Source organism: Chaetodon trifascialis, chromosome 7 (assembly GCF_039877785.1).
Source record: "Chaetodon trifascialis isolate fChaTrf1 chromosome 7, fChaTrf1.hap1, whole genome shotgun sequence".
NCBI classification, from domain to species: domain Eukaryota; kingdom Metazoa; phylum Chordata; class Actinopteri; order Chaetodontiformes; family Chaetodontidae; genus Chaetodon; species Chaetodon trifascialis.
Window position 1 is genome coordinate 17,470,595 of NC_092062.1, and position 19,082 is coordinate 17,489,676.

Below are 19,082 nucleotides of genomic sequence, written 5' to 3' on the forward strand. Positions count from 1 at the left end.
TTGCCCTACATATTTATTAGTGAGGCATCGAGAGTGTGTGTGCTGCAGAGAGATGAATTCATTTAGAGGCTCTGGTAACAATCAAAGAAGCAGAATAGAGACAGTGAAACTTGAAACAAGACCAAAAAGAACACGGTGTTTAATACCTGCACACAGAGTGGCTTTATTTATCATTATTGATTAAAAAAAGGCAGGCAGACAGGCAGATCCAGAGGTCAATGGCACAATAAACATTTCTCAACAGCAATATAATTCAGTGTTTAATCCCTGCACACAGAGTGGCTTTATTTCTCATTATTGATTAAAAAAAAGGCAGGCAGACAGGCAGATCCAGAGGTCAATGGCACAATAAACATTTCTCAACAGCAATATAATTCAGTGTTTAATCCCTGCACACGTAGTGGTTTTATTTATCATTATTGATAAAAAATAATTGAGGCAGGTTGGCAGACAGATCCAGAGGTCAATGGCACAATAAACAGCAATATAATTCTGGGTATTCTTGGTCCATCTCTGTCTTTCATGGTATGAACTTTACCCATTAGTTCAAGGGGAATCTCTAAGGATAGGATCACCTTTTTTTTTCAAGTTTGAACTGAACACTGAAGCAGGTTTTGCTTTCTGCAATGATTCCTCCTGTTCATAGTGGACATTAAGAGATCTCTTTCTAATGTGCATCCAACGGTAAATGATGGGGGACAAAATCTAAATCACTCAGTTGCCAGTTTATTAGGTACCCCTAGCTACTAAAACTAATGTAGGCTAATGCAACAAGTCCTGCAGTCATACATTCATGGAGTTTGTAAAGTTCAGTTTTTGTTTCTTCTGTTTCAGAGATGTCTTGATTCAGCTGTAGTCATTTTGAAGACTGTAGCTTGTGGTGCTGTTGAACTGTATTGCATTATACTGACAGGTGTTTCTGTTATTTTGTTCACCCCATTGATATCAATGAGTGTAGGTTGAATAACAACAAAAGACAAAACAACAACAGTTCAGAACGAGGTTTTATTTTCAAAATGCATGCATGAATACTGCATTTGACAGTATTCAGTTTGCCCTCGTTTGATTAGGAAATAAGATACTTATCAAAGTGCACAAGTACACAGTATAACGCTGCATACATGTTGATTGCAAAAATAGACAACATAAATTAGATAAAATATCCATTAGCAAATGTTATATTTTTAACCCTAAAGGATGCATAGAGGTTATTCAATTGTATAAATTAATGGGAATAATCTAGATAAAAAAGATGTGCCTCCCTCCGATGATGTAGTGATGACAGCACAACTGTTCTTTAATTCTACTGCTCAGGATTTATTCCCAAACGTGAGAACTGCAACCCAACATGAAACAGACAATAAACAATAAATCAAATATACAAACTGCACATAAGTGTCCCTTTAACATTAACAATTTTAACCTTAATACAAAAATTAAAATTGTTGTTATATTGCAAACCTCATGCCATTCACACAGTACTCCATGAATTACTTATGTTTATCTTTGTCTTGTACTAACCTTCAACTTGTTCTAACACAACATGAATTTAATCCTTTCTTAGTCACGTCAGGAACACATTAATTCCATTATAACAGAAACGTTTTAACGTAAGCCTTACATGAATTGATAATTAGCCACATTAGCAGTGGTTCACTTCATAAAATAAATGATAAAAAAAAAAAAAACTGGAAACAACACGAACCTCATTGGCTGCATTACGACCCATGGAGGGTAAGGCTTCTTCTGGAGGACCTCCACACATTCGACAACAATCTCTACACACTTCTATAGATCCAACAACGAATTTTTTTTTCCCGTATTCTCGCACAATGTCCTTTTTCCAATACGGTCCCCCCGACACAACTGCGGACATACAGCTCCGGCTCCATGTCTTTGGGGGTAGGAACCAAAGCCCAACGAATGCGCTACTGAAAAACGAACTGCAAACGTGAGGCAGTTTCAAAAGGCAAGCCGTGAAAAAAAATCACAACATTTTTTTTTGAAATTACACCGCTATCCTGCATAATTATGGCCTCTGAAAGCAGAAGGCTACTTGTTATATAGACAGCAGCATTGTTTTAGTAATTGAGTTAGTAGGCTGTTGTTTTTGCATTAATTCAGCCATTTCAGTTTATTTCATCCATTACAGGCCATATTTGCTGATGACTTCCTTTCCAAGTGCAATGTAGGCTGTCATGGCATCGTCCTTGGACATTCCTGAAAGAGTGTGTCAACACAAAGTATTTGGATTAAAAACCACTTCATAACTATGAGAAACCTATCTAATAGTTGTAGCGATACCAGCAGGTTTGTGGTTTTGAGTGAAATGTCTCAACTGTTGAAAGAATTACCCTGAAATTTGGTTGACAAATTTCCTGTTCCCCTCAGGATAAATTGCAGTCACTTGGGATATATCCTTTGGTTTATGACCACATGCCAAGCAGCCACCGCCAGGGCTGACAAATGAATCCAATGTGTCAAAAACTGCGGGTTCTTGAATGGCCACTTAAGGCCGGCCCCAAAAGCAAGTCAATCCCCAAAGACTCCATATTAAAATGCCCAAATTTACAGCGGAAATAGACATGTTTCAGCCTGGTACAAAAACAGTTTTGGTCTCTTTAAGTAACTTCCTCATTCATGACAACTAAAGGAGAGTGATTCTTTAATTCATTTCAATTAAATAAAGGCTTAAAGCTATGTATTATTATGGGCATGGCTGCTCTGAGTGGCAGATAGCCACTATGTTTCAGCAACCAGGCTTCATTCAGTCCATCTCAGCTCCACCCACACTCCACCTCTTTGCCCATTTGGAGTTTGGAGTCAGGCACTGCCAAGATGGCGACAGCCAGAGCCACTGTCACTGAGTTCACAATGGCTCCTCAGAAACCAGTGGGTGAGGTCACAGAGACCGCAAAACTAGCAACAAATCTTCCCATCAGCTGTACTTTGTGTTAAGTGCTAACATGCCAGCTAACAGAGTAAACATCATACCTGTTTAACAGCATGTTAGCACCGTCACTGTGAGCATGTTAGCATGTTGTCAGTAGCATTGAGCTCAAAGTCCCACTGAGCCAAAGCACACTATCACAGAGCTGTTAACATGGCTGTAGACCCTTACCTGTGTTTCAACACAGCCCTATCGATCCATACTACGCTTAAAGGCATTTTAAACCTCTTTACCTTTCCTGGAGCTCCAGGCGTCCCATTTGGCTTTTCCTTTAAAGTCCATCATTCCTGGTTTATCTACAGTTGTGACGGGACACAGAGAGGAGGACATGTTCAGACTTTAGGGAACACTGCATGGAGGTGATTCTGTTGGTCTGCAGCAGCTCATACCGGTGTTAACGTCTCCAACAGTTCCCTGTTTATAAAGGCCATACAGATCCAACAGCTCCTGGTCCGAAGGCCTCGTCCTCACATTCTTCACATCTTCCGCCACCTTCTCAAACTCTGCCTGCAGGTCATAGGTGGGAGAAAGGAACTGTCAAGTCACTCTGTGCGTTTCTGCTAAATTATTCAAAGCATATAGCTATTATGTTTGCACAGGGTAACGAGTGATACAGTATATAGAACAAAAATTACGCACACATATACAGATTAGTGTAAGGCATTAAATGCAGAGTTAAAAAAAAAATAAATGAGTTTTTAGCTTGACAGATGTGAGAACACACAGGAAAGCTGCTGAGTGTGTAGAACCCATAAAGAACAGTGACCAAGGCAGTCCGGTTTAGTTCAAAGATTTAGAATTTTCATATGGAGACTGACCCATAACATAAAACAAGGCAAATCTATGTCATTAAACTATATAAAAGTTAGTTTTATGGGTTTAATCTGAATGCCTAAGTTATTTTCTACAAGTTTCCACCCAAAGCTTAGCTTAAATGTCATAATACTGTCAGCACATTACTATCGCTAGCTGTCGGCTATTCACTGAGGGTGTGTGAATTAGCGAATTATTGCATTAACGTTCCAATAAGTGCTGTCAGGTAAAAGGTGAATGTATTGGCCTGTGTTTCGCGACTGTCTGTCTGTTGGTGTGAGTGAGCACCTATAGCTGAGATGTGGTGGCCAGGTGGAGCATCTCGTGCAAGGAGTTGGAGAAGTTGTTGTACAGTGACGCAGCATCTGTCTGATGGGAAGATCTCCACGCCGAGATGGACGCCACAATCCTGTAGGCAAAAAAGACGGCATCAGGTTGTGATTGCTGTTGCTGAAAGTGTTATTTGCCTCAGTTTCTAATCCTGTTTCAACCACGCAAAGCACTTGGTAACTTTGTTAAAGAGCCAAACTGGCCCAAAATCTCAAGAACGTTTTTGCCTGAAGTGTCTTTCCTTGAATTTTAACATGACTGTGGAATACAGCCTGAACACTACAAGAATAAATGGGCAAAAAAATGAATGATGAACATAATTTGTATTTCTGAAAACTTCTTCAAGAGCTCAGAAAAGCAGTCTTGATTTTCTTGACCATCTTTAATTTCCCCTGTGTTTTCAAGGGGTTTGATCTGCCCTTGGCTGCAGAATTTTGTGGCAATCATTCAGCGAAAGTTTACACACCTCATGCAGATATCACGACAGTTGAAGCAGAAGAGCAGAAGAAAAAGACACAGGATAATGAAAGCATGCTCATGTCTCTCCTGCCCACCTGTCATCTCTGATGCGGTAGAAAAAGCCATAGCCATGGTGCACCATGGGAGCCCCAGCCCCCAGAAGTGTGGTGTAACCCACCAGACTGGACGACAGCACAAAGTTACCACCACCACCACTGCAGACACAAACACAACTCAGTTACAGGCAGACAGAAAAAAAAATCTGTACAGGAACATCTGTACTGCAGTTCACTTTATCAAACCGACCATTTATCAGAATGTCTGTAATGATCCAGAAGTATTTTTTAACCATCCCTTAAATCTCTGCATCTACACCCACCTATCCATGACAAACAATTACAAAAAAACAAAAACACAGAACAGCTAAAATATTTTGAAGCTAAATTAGGAAATGTAAAGATTAAAAAAAATGCCAACATTTTTGTGCTCTACTTTATGTTGGCATCTCACCCAGCGTGCACACCTCTATGACGTACTGTAGCTGTGATAAACGAACATGGGCCCCTGATGCTAACCTTTTTCCACAGATCTCACCACAGATGTTTTCCTGTGTCATTGTAGGACAGGTATGTTTGATTGAGTTCTATTAGGTAAACCAGTTCCCACTGGAACGTTGGCCCACTGGAATGGCTTACTGGGACATTGTTGATGTTTTTAGTTACACTTGTCTGTTTGTGTGTCTGCACAAAGGTCTATACATCTTGATGAAAATGGATTTTAGGCACAGACACACTGTTTCAAAGAAATAAATTAGCTGTACAGATAGTACCTCTTTGCATAGAGGGGGTCCATGAAGAGTTCTGGAATGGGACGTCCCTCCTCTTTGGCGATAAGATACAGCCCAAGAAGATGCCTGTCAAAACCTGGACACAAGGTCACATGAATGTAATGTGAATTAGTGTCAGAGACAGTTGGTGCTCAACATTCTGTTGCTGTAGGAACCCCTACTGACACAAAGCTCCGTAACACTGTTAGATTAACAGTGTACCTGACAGTAATGACTACCAACAACTGTTTATTCAAAAAAATCTTTTTACAGTAACTTTCAAAAAAGTTTATTATACTTGTGTATCTTCATGAAAAGTGAAGGTGTAGGAAAAATAATGTCCACACTTAGACAGAGTGGTGTAACTACTGAACAGTGGTACGTAAAATTACTGATCGCATGTATGTAAAGTGAACCAACCTCTTCCTTCCTGGGCATCAGCCATCAGCTTGTTGTGCTTTTGGAAGGCCAGCAGCATGGCTTTCCTCTTGGCATTAACCTGACAGAAAAATGTTTACGTATCATGTCATGTAGTCAAAGACTGCTTCCACCTCCTTCATCTGAGTGAGTTTACAACAGTGCAGAGTTGCGCACACACACACACACACACACACACACACACACACACACACACACACACACACACACACACACACACACACACACACACACACACACTCACATCACATGTGGGATCCATCATAGCTCTACACCAGTTCACAGCCTCTGTGGTGCAGGGTCGCATAGTCTCCGTCCTACCATGGTAGAACTTGCGAGTCGTTGCTGTCTCATAACAACTTCCTGGCCTGAGAGGGATAAGAACAGACATTGAGGGTTGTTCACTTCTTAAACTTCAAACATTAGTTTTGATTGGTCGAATGCACAAGCCCATACTCTTTGTGCAATCTGAAGTAGGCAAACTGCACTGCTAGTTGAACAAAGGTGTCAGGATGAAGCTTCCTCTGTTTAATGGCTGTTTTTCCAAACGCTGTGAAGGCGTAGCACACAATCTGCAGGTCCTGTTTCTGTGAATACAGCGACAGAGTGGACAGTCACACAGCTGGGACTATGGACAAGACATTTAGCATCAGGCTTTTTCCTAGCATAATTTGGTGTTTAATATTAGCTCACCGACTCCAAGTATTGCTGTTTGGCATTGCTGATGTCACGTCGGACTTTATTGTCCACCGTAAACACCAGCTCCTCGGGAAGAGGTGTGGCTCTGACTAAATTTGAGCCCTAAAAGCAAAGACATCAGTGAGTGAAAAGTAAATCATTAACAAGAACTGTTTCGATGTACCATAGAGAATCAAGAAATAATATTCACCATCCATTTGCCTTCTGTAGCTTTAATTTCTTGGTCCAGATACCAGCACATAGACACCACTACCATGGCATCATATGGTGCATGCTGCAAAACAATTTGATTGAACCTGTTATTCAAGAAATATGTTAAGAAATATGTTTTTAAGTTGTAACACAGTAGAAGTATTTGCCTTTGGACAGGAACGAACCAAGACACCAAGATGAGCAACAAGAAAACCTCAAATCTGAAAAAGTGTCATTCAGGCTTTCACAGGGTGTCTCGACACTCCTTTGTCATCACACACACACACACACACACACACACACACACACACACACACACACATATATACAAACTCACATCACAAGTAGATCCAAAAGTGCCATCTGAGAACACGATTGAATTGTACGATTTGTCACCCCAGCGGGTGGTGGGGTCGCCAGTGAGGGCTTCCAGGGTCATCTATGTTCACAATTGCAAAGTCACAATCAGACACACGACTCTTTTCTTTTAAACCAGCATTAGGAAGTCATGCTTTGTGCAGCCCGTACGTTGGTGTAGTTCTCTGGACTGGAAAAGGGTTTGGTTTCATCCAGAGATATGATGAACAGGCTGCTCTGGATGGTCTCCAGGATGGTCTTATTGTGTGGATCAATGTTTATTAGATGCTCCCTAGCCTGCATAGACAGTAAACAGACAAATGCTTACAATACTGATAATCAAGTATGCTTCTGTAATTTGAGAACTTTTCACATATGTAATACATTTTTTTTTTTTCTTTTGATCCAAAAACAAAAGATTAGTGTCTTTACAGATAAGACAATGATAGAAATGGGGATAAAATATGCAGGGACAGTAATCCACAATGCATCCATCTGTATTGGATCTTATTCACTGAGATGAAAACCAAACATGAGCACCCCTACCTTCGCCCAACGAGTCCTCTCCTCTGAGGTGAGAGCACTCACTCCTTCTCCCTCCGGCTCTGCCTCACAGCGCTCTTTCACATAGCTCAGCTGCCTATACAGATTAACAAACACACCCAAAATAAAACCTGGGTTCTTTCCATTCAGCCCAGTTTCTGAAGGGTTCACCAAGATAAATTTAAGTTTGTTAATACCTTTAATACTACGCAAAAAGCATGCAATGCATTTAAAACCTCCTTCACAATCAGACCAGCTTTAGTATAATGGAAAACCAGTAAGGACAATATGGCCTACAATTATTTATTCATTCAAGACTGTACCACTGACCTGAGCCTGAAGAGTACAGACTTAACCTTATATATATATATTCACCTGTTTTTATTGCTTGTATCAGGCCTGTTCTTTGCCTGATAATCTGAATCACCTGAATCACCACCCCTTATTTCTATCAGTTATATTGTGTTGTTGTGTATTGTTAGATTGTTTTTCTTTGAAACCATTATTCGATTATTTCTATATAATATAGCACGACTGAGATGCTGTGTATCATGAGTAATTTGATTAAATTATCTCCTTGTGTCTTCCTCTCCCTCTTGCATCCCCATTTAGTGAATCTTAAATGGGGGAGGAGACATGACAGTGTCAGGCCCGAACTCAAAACAGGACTCAGGAGCAGAGAATGACAGTGAGCAGACTTTTATTGAGTCAAGACAACCTCTATGCAGAGCAAACAAAGGGGCTATGAAACCTGATCTATGAAAATACTCAACAACTCTAGAGAAAACAAAAAACACTCCAAAGGAGGAAAATATCTCAATCACGGATCTATAAAAATTATCAAACTCAAAATCACTCACAGAGAGGAAAATCAAAAGGCTACAAAACTTTAAACTAAAGTCTCTCCGAATGGAGAAAGAGCTAACAAAGAAACAGAAAGAACAGGACAGAAACAAAAAACTCTCCTAAAAGATGGAGGCTAGACTCACTACAACTATGAACTATATGAACTGAAAATCACTCCAAAGGGAGGCAAACCAAGAAAGCAAATTACTCAAAAGACTATAAATGCTAAACTAAACTACAGAAGTTACAACAAAAAATCACTCTGACGAGGAAACAAGACTTACAAATACAGACTGTGGCTGTGAGCTATGATGCAGGCTTTGGTGATCGGACATAAGACGAAACACTTCGGCACAGGACAAAGGGAGACGCAGACTATTTAAACACATGAGGGTAATGGGGAACAGGTGGACACAATCAGGAATCAGGGATGACGAACAGGTGACACAAGAGGAAGGGCAAGTGATCTGAAACGAGAGGAGAGTTAGACTTTCAAAATAAAACAGGAAATGACAAGACAATAACCCAAGACAGGACGACCTCACCGCAGTGTGACAGTACCCCCCCCCCTAAGGGCCGACTCCTGACGGCCCAGGAAGTTCAGGATGGTCCCTGACAAAGTCGTCTATGAGGGACCGGTCCAGTATGAAGCGGGACGGGACCCACTGACGCTCCTCTGGGCCATAACCCTCCCAGTCAACCAGGTACTGCTTGCCCCGACCCCGGGTGCGCACTGCCAGCAACCTCTTGACCTTGTAGACAGGACCCCCGTCTATAACTTCCGGAGGAGGAGGGGGCGGGAGGGCCGGGACCATGGAACTGTCCTTGACTGGTTTGACCTGGCTTACGTGGAACGTGGGGTGGACACGGAGAGACCGGGGCAGACGCAGGCGAACTGCTGCAGGACCAATAACCTTAGTGATGGGGAATGGCCCCACGAAGCGTGGTGCCAATTTCCTCGAGGTGGTTCGGAGGTGAAGGTTCTTGGCTGAGAGCCACACTCTCTGGCCTGGCTGGTATGCAGGAGCGGGCCGTCTTCTCCGGTCCGCGGCCTTTTTGACCCGGTCTCCCTGGCGGATAAGGAGCTGCCGGGCGGCCGCCCAGATTCGTCGGCAACGGCGGATCATGGCATGGGCGGAGGGCACCGACACTTCAGGTTCCTGGTCCGCGAAGACAGGAGGCTCGTAACCATACGCACATTTGAAGGGTGAAAAACCTGTGGCTGAGGTGGGCAGGGAGTTGTGGGCATACTCGACCCAGACCAGGTGTTTGCTCCATGTTGAGGGGTTCTGGGACACCAAACATCGGAGGCCGGTTTCCAACTGCTGGTTGATGCGTTCGGTCTGGCCGTTGGCCTCCGGGTGATAGCCTGAGGTGAGACTAGCCGTGGCCCCGATGAGACGACAAAACTCCTTCCAGAAACGTGACACAAACTGGGGCCCCCGGTCAGAAACAATGTCCCTAGGAAATCCGTGGACTCTGAAGACATGGTTAATCATAATCTCAGCCGTTTCTTTGGCTGTGGGCAATTTGGGCAAGGCTATGAATCTAGTCATTTTGGAAAATCTGTCTACCACCGTAAGAACCGTGGTGACCACCAGAACCTCCGGGAGATGGCATACATGGTGCGCCGTACCCCCGGATGACAGGAAAGCAGCGAGGTGTGAGCCCAGTGGATCACCTGTGGGCGCAGCTCAGCCGGGACAAACAATCGATTCTCGGGACACCCACTAGGTGGCAGGCTCTCACCGTTTGCATGCTTAACCTCATTTTCTATCTGCCAAGTCACCGCTCCAACCACACAGGTCCGTGGAAGGATTGGCTCTGGTTCTTTGGCAACAGGCTCGGGGTCGTAGATTCGTGACAGGGCATCGGGCTTGACATTCTGGGACCCCGGCCTGTAAGAAAGAGAGAAGGAGAAGCGGTTAAAAAAGAGTCCCCACCTGGCCTGGCGAGAATTCAGTCTCTTGGCTTTACGTATGTATTCCAAGTTCTTATGGTCGGTCCAGACAATAAACGGATGTTCCGCCCCCTCAAGCCAGTGTCTCCACTCTTCCAAGGCCAGCTTGACCGCCAGCAGCTCCCGGTCGCCGACGTCATAGTTCCGCTCCGCCCTGGACAGGCGCCGCGAAAAGAAGGCGCAGGGATGCACCTTCCCGTCCTGTTCCGACCGCTGGGACAGGACTGCCCCAACCCCTTCATTGGAGGCGTCCACCTCGACCACAAACTGCCGCAGAGGATCAGGCATCGTGAGAATGGGAGCCGTGGTGAAGCGGGTCTTGAGGTGCTGAAAGGCTGCCTCTGCCTCCGGAGTCCAGAGGAATGGCTGCTTCGTGGAGGTGAGTGCATGGAGCGGAGCCGCTATAGCACTGAAGTGTCTGATAAACCGCCTGTAAAAGTTAGCAAAGCCGAGGAACTGCTGGACTTTTTTGCGGCTATCAGGCGTGGGCCACTTGGCCACAGCGCTCACTTTAGCCGGATCCATCTGCACCCTTCCAGGGGCTACAATGAAGCCCAGGAAGGAGACGGTGTCGGCATGAAACTCACTTTTTTCTGCTTTCACATAGAGCTTATTCTCCAACAACCGTTGGAGGACCTGGGATACATGGTTTCTGTGAGTTTCTAGATCTGGTGAGTAAATGAGAATGTCATCCAAATACACATACACAAACCGGTCTAAAAAATCCCGGAGCACCTCATTTATCATAGTCTGGAATACAGCTGGGGCATTAGTGAGACCGAAAGGCATGACTAAGTACTCGTAGTGGCCGCTAGGAGTATTAAATCCTGTTTTCCATTCATCCCCCTCTCTGATCCTGATTAAATGATAGGCATTGCGTAAATCTAGCTTGGTAAATACCTTAGCCTGCTGCAGCTGGTCGAAAACAGACGTCATCAGGGGCAGGGGATAGCGATTTTTGACGGTGATGGCGTTTAGGGGGCTGTAGTCGATGCAGGGCCTGAGAGATCCGTCCTTTTTCCCCACAAAAAAGAATCCGGCCCCAGCTGCTGACGAGGAAGGACGAATAAGCCCCGCCCTCAATGATGACTCTATGTAATCTTTCATGGCTGCTTTCTCTGGCCCGGAGATGGAGTACAACCGGCCCTTGGGTATGGGGGAGCCAGGAATCAAGTCTATGGCGCAGTCGTAGGGCCGGTGTGGAGGAAGTGACAAGGCCTTGCTTTTGTTAAAAACCTCTCGGAGGTGGTGGTAGCAGGAAGGCACGGAGCTCAGGTCGGAGGTTTCAGAGTCTGTGGCAGAGGTGACAGAGAAGTGATTAATAGCAGTCATGTTATTCCCCTGGACCGGAACCGGTTTGCGGTGGTCCACACAATCCTCCCCCCATCCCATAATAGCCCCTGTTATCCAGTTCACGTGGGGGTTGTGTTGACATAACCAAGGGTAGCCTAAAACCAGAGACTGAGAGGGTGAAGTAACCAAGTAAAAGGTCAGGAGTTCCCAATGCCCCTGGATCTGCAGATCCAGTGGTTCCGTGGCGTGAGTGATCAAAAACAGTTTTTTTCCGTTGAGAGCCCTGGCTTTGATGGGGCTGGCCAGGGGGTTCGATCTTAACCCCAATGTCTCCGCCAGCCCCCAGTCAATTAAGCTCTCATCGGCCCCAGAGTCTATGAGTGCCTCAATGTTCATAGTGATGGCATGGTGCGTTACCTTAACAGGCGTCAGGCTGCGCGGAGCGCGGTCCGTGGCTGGGGGTTGACTCACCTCCTGGATCTTTTTGGCCGGACAGGTAGCGACGAGGTGATTAGATTTGCCGCAGTAAAAGCAGCTGCCTTCCTGCTGGCGTCGTCGTCGCTCCTCCGGTGTCAGCCGTGTCCTGCCAAGCTGCATGGGCTCCTCTTCCCTGGTGGGGAAGGAGGGAAAACGGTGCTCAGGCGGTGAATCACGGAGAACTTGCCCCCCCGGGGCAGGCAAACACGGAGCCCTCTCCGACCTCGAACCACTGCTCCGCGGATGCCGGAGCTCACGAACCCGGTTGTCAGTCCGGATGGCAAGCGAGATGAGTGAATCCAGGTCCGCAGGCAAATCCAGGGGCAACAGCAGCTCCTGGATATGAGTCGCCAGCCCCTTCAGGAAGACATCGTACAGGGCGGTGTTATTCCACCCACTCTCCGCCGCCAGGGTGCGAAAGCGAATAGCATAGTCGCACACCGAGTCCCGGCCCTGTGTCACTCTGCTCAACTCCCTGGCCTTTTCCCTGTCAGTCGACACAGGATCGAAAGTCATCATGAGAGCAGTTTTGAAGTCTGTAAAAGAGGAGCAAAGCGGAGAGTCTCGAGCCCACTCAGCGGCGGCCCAAGCTTTGGCTCTCCCTGTCAGGTAGGAAATCATGAATGCAATTTTAGACTTGTCTGTGATGAATGCGTATGGGAGCTGTTCAAAATGTATGGAACAATCAATAAGGAAAGCCCTGCATTGTCCTGGTTCCCCCGAGTATCGCTCCGGGGAAGCCAACTTGATTCCCATCCCGGCCACGCCCTGGGACGCGGCCGCAGCAGGAGCTGGGGGTTCCGGCGCCGCTGATGGTGGGGCTGTCTGCCGCAGGTGGTCCGTCAGCTCCCTCACCTGGGCCGAAAGCTGGCCAAGCTGACCCACCATCGCCGTCTGGAACTCCTCCTGACGAGAGATGCGGGCTTCCTGAGCCTGTAACGTGGCCGCCCACCGGCCAGCCTCTGCTGAGTCCATACTGGCCGAAGTGTACTGTCAGGCCCGAACTCAAAACAGGACTCAGGAGCAGAGAATGACAGTGAGCAGACTTTTATTGAGTCAAGACAACCTCTATGCAGAGCAAACAAAGGGGCTATGAAACCTGATCTATGAAAATACTCAACAACTCTAGAGAAAACAAAAAACACTCCAAAGGAGGAAAATATCTCAATCACGGATCTATAAAAATTATCAAACTCAAAATCACTCACAGAGAGGAAAATCAAAAGGCTACAAAACTTTAAACTAAAGTCTCTCCGAATGGAGAAAGAGCTAACAAAGAAACAGAAAGAACAGGACAGAAACAAAAAACTCTCCTAAAAGATGGAGGCTAGACTCACTACAACTATGAACTATATGAACTGAAAATCACTCCAAAGGGAGGCAAACCAAGAAAGCAAATTACTCAAAAGACTATAAATGCTAAACTAAACTACAGAAGTTACAACAAAAAATCACTCTGACGAGGAAACAAGACTTACAAATACAGACTGTGGCTGTGAGCTATGATGCAGGCTTTGGTGATCGGACATAAGACGAAACACTTCGGCACAGGACAAAGGGAGACGCAGACTATTTAAACACATGAGGGTAATGGGGAACAGGTGGACACAATCAGGAATCAGGGATGACGAACAGGTGACACAAGAGGAAGGGCAAGTGATCTGAAACGAGAGGAGAGTTAGACTTTCAAAATAAAACAGGAAATGACAAGACAATAACCCAAGACAGGACGACCTCACCGCAGTGTGACAGACAGGACCTCTTGTCTGCTCCCCAAGGATAGTGTAATCACACCCTCTTTGGGCTGATTAATGAAATGCTCAATATTTACAGTTTTTCTCAATTGCTAAAACACTAAACCCTATTGTCTGAACCAAATTCTCCGTTGCCTGAACCCACTGATTGAATCAGTCACCATAAGCACTTTTCACCTGTTTAGACATAACTTCAAGTAAACACAAGTAAAGCACAGGTGTCACTGGTTGAACACAACAACTCAAAATTGATCACACTTGTGGCTAACGATGTGTGGGAACATATATAAGCCAGTTCAGAGAGGACTGGTTTGTGAGGCACTACAATGGATAGAAATCTGAGAGAAGGAGTTTGTGTGAGATGTGGTCGAGGTGGTCAGCGAAGACAAAGAACAGTAATATCTGATGAAATCAGAGCTACTGTGACTGACCGTGTTCTTGTTCATGGTATGAGCATGAGGGAGACCGGACAAAGGGTACAGCCAAACATCAGTAGATTCACTGTGTAGGTAATTACCTTTTTTGACATTATAGTATATAAATGTTGACAGCAATTACTGTATGACTATACTATATACTGTACCACAGTATACTGTAAGTAAATATATGTTTCAGTACATCACTGTGCCAATGTACTGTAATATTGTAATGGAGGGTTAGGCTAACTGTTTGTAGGCCTAGTATTCCATGTGTATTTTTGTAACTGCATGTTGTCTTTTTGTAGAATTGAAAGACTGCCACATGGGGGTGGGAGGACAGGTATGTTCTCCCCACACCAAGAGACCCTAATTGTCAATATGGTCCGTGAGAACAACACCATTAAATTGCGTGAAATTCAACTGAAGATCATTGAGGACCATGTAAGTTTTGAGGGTATCAACAGTGTCAGCCTCTCTACTGTTGATCGTGACGTGCGCAACAAACTGCGCATGAAACAGCTGTACAGAGTGCCCTTTGATCGCAACTCAGAGTCAAAGAGCAAAGATTCCAGTATGTACAGGTTGGTATATACCCAGACTAGGGGTGGGCAAAAATATCGATATGGCAATATATCACGATACTTTGTCTTCCGATTCAATATTTTTTCAATTAATAAATCATATTTCAGACGGGTTGTAAGTCCAGTACGACTTCCACGGGGTGTCACTGTACCGCTACCTCACTGCAAAGCACTCTTCTTCTTCTTCTCTTTTTTTCCCCTGGCGGTTGCAGTGAGGAAGTGGAGCCGGAAAAAACAAGCAAGCATGGCTGGTAACAAACTAGTGATGTCCTCGAACTTTAAGGCAGATGTTTGGAGGTACTTTGGATTCCAAAGGAAAGGAAAAACACACAGTGAGCTGGACAAAGAGTACGCTCTTTGCAAACACTGTTTCACTCCCATTAGATATTCGGGTAACACAACAAACTTGCGAACTCATTTAGCACGACACCACCCCGACATATTAGCTCAGCTCATGTTGTTCATGCAAATATGTTGTAACTCGCACTTGTATAGTTACAATAAAATGGCATGGATAATTTGAATTACATTGACTCAGTTTGTCCCATGAATGATCACTATCATCTGATGTACATACAACTCTGATTTTAAGATGCATAATGCCTTTTACATTTTTCAGTGAACTATGTAGAATATCGCAATATATCGCAAAATTTGGATATCGCAATATCATATCGTATTGTGACTCAAGTATCGTGATGTGTATCGTATCGTGAGGTCCTTGGCCATACCCAACCCTAACCCAGACAAATTCAGTGTTGATTGCTGTAAGTAGTGATTTACTGTAGTGGCCTAAATCACTTTTTCTGTATCACTTACAAAACTATATCTATTTCTACAGATATCTATTGCATCTACTGGATGCAATGGAAAGACCCCATGAATACATCTACATGGATGAAGCTGGGTTTAATCTCACCAAAAGGAGAATGAGAGGCCATAGCGTGATTGGCCAACGGGCCATTGTTGGTGTCCCTGGGCAGCGTGGTGGCAATGTCACATTGTGTGCTGCCATCAGCAATTATGGGCTTGTCCACCATCGTGCCAACCTGGGACCCTACAACACTCACCAGCTCCTCATTTTCCTCAATCACACGCAAGATGCTCTGTTAGGGCAGCAGGATGAGCATCCCATCTATGTTGTTTTTGGTTGGGACAATGTGAGTTTTCACAGAGCCCTCCAGGTTAGGGAGTGGTTCAATATGAACCAAGGTTTTAAAAGAATTCTTCTTCTCATGGTGGTGGAAGGTACATGAATGCCAACCTTACACCGGGGTAAATCTCCTGCAAGCCATGGAACTAGCCTGTGGTGACATAGGTGTGGAGGCATGCCAAGCCTGGATACCGCATGCCAGGGGCTTTTTCCCCCATTGCCTGGCCAGAGAAAGTGTGGCCTGTGATGTGGATGAAGTCCTGTGGCCTGACCCAATACAAAGAAATGATGCTGTGGCTGAGTAATGCACTTCTCATTTGTATATTTTTGTACTTTATTGTTACATAGGCTTACTGTATGCAAGTGCTAAATGCACAAGATTTCTGTTTTTTTGTACTTTTTTTTTTTTAAAAAAAGTACATTTATTACAACATTTATTTCTACGGCTTCATATCCTGAGCATTGTGTTTTCTATTTTTCTATGTAGTGTTTAGTGACTGCTCAGTAGTGTTTTTAATTTTGATTGACTCGGGGCACAATTTGACAACATAGTTCAGTTTTGAGCACAGACTGAACTGTTTTGAGGTGAGAGTTCAGTTTTGGGCACTGATTAAACTGCTTTGAGGTGAAAGTTTGGTTTTGCAAGAGGAGTCTGAGGTTTTGTGAATGTAGCTTGAAAATTGGGGTTGGTGTTCATAGTTTAGAGAAAAGTAGAGCAGCTTTCGAGAAATGTGTCTTAGCAATTGAGAAAAACTGTAAAAGTTCAATGAGCAGTGTCAGCAGTTGGTTCACTGCCCCAACTCTTCTCTTTGGTACTAGGTTTCATTTTTGATTTTATTCTTGAGTGGTGTGTGTCCTTGTGATCATTACCTGAGTAGTTCTGGTGGAGTGAGGATTTGTCCATCACAGAGTGCATCAAATGTGAAGATCCTTCCACGACAAATCACCACCAAATGGGAGGGGCAAGGGCCCTCGAGCTCTGTCAAACAGCACAACACACACATTACACAACAGTGATATATAAACTGAGAAAACGGTCTAAAAGTATAAAGCTGAGTCTGAAGGTCAGATAAGAGCTGGGCTCATTCTACCTGTTTTGAAGTAGTTATGAATGGTGTCCTTATTTACTCCGGGTACCTTGCAGGTGCAGAACAGCATTCTGAACTGGTCCATATCTAATGCTGTTTTGCCAGCTTTCTGAGGAGCCAGTCTCTCCCTAAAACAGTCAAGAGAAAGACAAAAAGATTATATATATATGTGTGTGACTTCATGTAAAAAGAAGAGAAAATTCTGCATGACACACCACAAAGAAACAGAGCTGGTAAAAATGTGCGTGAACATGTCGTACATGCGGATCAGGTTCCAGTACTGTAATGTATGCCATGTGCTAATACTGGCCCTCTGCAGAGAGGTTCCCTCTGCAGGAGGCCAGCAGTGCTCCAGGTAGGGCGCTGGGCCAGCAAAGTTCACAGTCAGCTGTGAGGGGATGCGGCTCTCAAGATATGCATTGTCTAACCACCATTCTTCCAGCTGGGGAATTAAAAAAAAAAAGTCAGGTAAGCAAAACATCAATGAGTGAAGAGGAGAGCTGTACCATCAAAAAGGATTCGTCTACAGCTCAATTACACACCCAGTTCTTCTTTGTCTTGGCTCTCTGGAGTAGTTTCTGGTGCAGCTCTTTGCCAACACCCTCTTGAAATTTCCTCACAGTGTTCACTGTAGCCTCAAAATCTTTCTCAGATGCAAAAGGACGAACTTATGGACAACATGGCAATGCTGAATTAGTCAGTGTCATTCATGCAACCATTAATTTTCCAAAACTTACTAGACCTCATCCACACATTTTTAGGTCAAGTTATTACAGATGGGTGGAAACATGCTTATAGTCTTATTTATACACCATGAAACTAGTTCAGGGGCAGAAATATTTACATTTAAGACAAACAGCAGTAGCAGCAGTGAGCAGTTAAGACCAGGTTAAACTTTATTAATCACTGACAACATTTGTAAGTTGTTAAGTTGTTCAAAGTTTGCATGGTAAATGTTTTGAAAACCTGAAACTGAGTAACTCTGACACCGCAAGCTGCACAAAACTACCATCCTACCTGCATCCAGGTACTTAGAAAGGCTAGTTTCCAGCGACGGGACAGGCAGGGGAGGCAGGCTGCTTTGATACTGGAAGGTCCGCTCTGGCAGAGACTCTGACAAATGACTGGCCATTTCTACTGCCTGTAATACAAATACATTTCACACCGACATGAAGCTGAGGCTGATGTTACGCTAGACTCACAAGTGTCATCTCATACATGACACCTAAGCAGGAGCAGGTGTAGACAAGAGCTTTGAATTTCAGAGACCACAGTCTGTGTAGCATTTGGTTAAACACTCAAACACTAGCTGTGTGTTTCTCTGTCACATTTACTGTCCCTGACTTTCAGCTCGTTCATTGATTCAAACGGACCTAACGGTTTCCAGTCAGACAGCTAACGTTTGTAGCTTAGCCAACATAAAACCGTTACAGTGCACTGGCTAAATTAACGCTGCGTCAACAATGTTTACGCTGAAAGTTAAAGAAGAAGGTTCAACTTCCTCTAAAGACTTCTTAGCTTTCAAACACAGTGCTTCTGTCGGCTCACCTTCTTCGGGAGATGTTGTCGCTGACTCAATGCATCCACGCGCAAAAGAGATATCAGCTGGATGTGATGATGTGCTCAGGGTTTTGTTTTTGTCCTCAGAGTCCACTCCGAGGGTCAACTTTACCCCACTGAACAACTGCCCCAGAGCCAGCCCGGAAGACGTACTGCGCATGCGCGTTACACTTGCCCTACATACCGAGGCATTGAGAGTGAGTGTGTGTGCTGCAGAGATTAATTAATTTAGAGGCTCTGGTAACAATCAAAGAAGCAAAATAGATACAATGAAATTTGAAACAAGACCAAAAAGAACACAGTGTTTAATACCTGCACACAGAGTGACTTTATTTATCATTATT

At 44.4% G+C, this 19,082-nt stretch overlaps 2 protein-coding genes across 3 annotated transcripts; both read right to left on the reverse strand.

Annotated features, from left to right (window-relative positions):
- Positions 1–2,013: 2,013 nt before the first annotated feature.
- LOC139334167 (acyl-CoA-binding protein-like) lies at positions 2,014–3,777 on the reverse strand. Its single transcript, XM_070966927.1, has 4 exons — positions 3,769–3,777; positions 3,340–3,457; positions 3,184–3,246; positions 2,014–2,220 (listed from the first exon to the last, which is right to left on the reverse strand). Exons 1-4 carry the CDS (start codon positions 3,775–3,777, stop codon positions 2,147–2,149), a joined length of 264 nt encoding a protein of 87 aa, XP_070823028.1. The 3' UTR covers positions 2,014–2,146.
- On the reverse strand, positions 3,340–18,892 carry LOC139333707 (peroxisomal carnitine O-octanoyltransferase-like). Of its 2 annotated transcripts, none has more exons than XM_070966321.1 (18): positions 18,727–18,892; positions 18,196–18,319; positions 17,721–17,845; positions 17,439–17,620; positions 17,182–17,306; positions 16,961–17,069; positions 7,611–7,704; positions 7,236–7,361; positions 7,045–7,146; positions 6,706–6,789; positions 6,510–6,617; positions 6,273–6,403; positions 6,061–6,184; positions 5,799–5,877; positions 5,382–5,475; positions 4,648–4,767; positions 4,052–4,172; positions 3,340–3,457 (listed from the first exon to the last, which is right to left on the reverse strand). In XM_070966321.1, the coding sequence occupies exons 2-17, from the start codon at positions 18,308–18,310 to the stop codon at positions 4,052–4,054; spliced, it is 1,839 nt and encodes a 612-aa protein (XP_070822422.1). In that variant the 5' UTR covers positions 18,311–18,319; positions 18,727–18,892; the 3' UTR covers positions 3,340–3,457. The 2 variants fall into 2 exon arrangements, with proteins under 2 accessions (XP_070822422.1, XP_070822423.1); XM_070966322.1 differs by having other exon boundaries at positions 18,196–18,312; positions 18,690–18,740.
- Between the last annotated feature and the right edge of the window lie 190 nt (positions 18,893–19,082).

Bases quoted from the DNA above. Each gene is read 5' to 3' on its own strand.
- LOC139333707 (XM_070966321.1), bottom strand. From the start codon at position 18,310: ATGGCCAGTCATTTGTCAGAGTCTCTGCCAGAGCGGACCTTCCAGTAT. The intron at 7,362-7,610 runs GTAGGGGTGCTC...CTGTCTATGCAG, and splicing joins AGAGGACTCGTTGGGCGAAG to GCTAGGGAGCATCTAATAAA. The intron at 4,173-4,647 runs GTGGGCAGGAGA...TTTTGCCTACAG, and splicing joins TACCGCATCAGAGATGACAG to GATTGTGGCGTCCATCTCGG.
- LOC139334167 (XM_070966927.1), bottom strand. The intron at 3,247-3,339 runs GTATGAGCTGCT...TCACAACTGTAG, and splicing joins TGTTGGAGACGTTAACACCG to ATAAACCAGGAATGATGGAC. The intron at 2,221-3,183 runs GTAAAGAGGTTT...ACACTCTTTCAG, and splicing joins CGCCTGGAGCTCCAGGAAAG to GAATGTCCAAGGACGATGCC.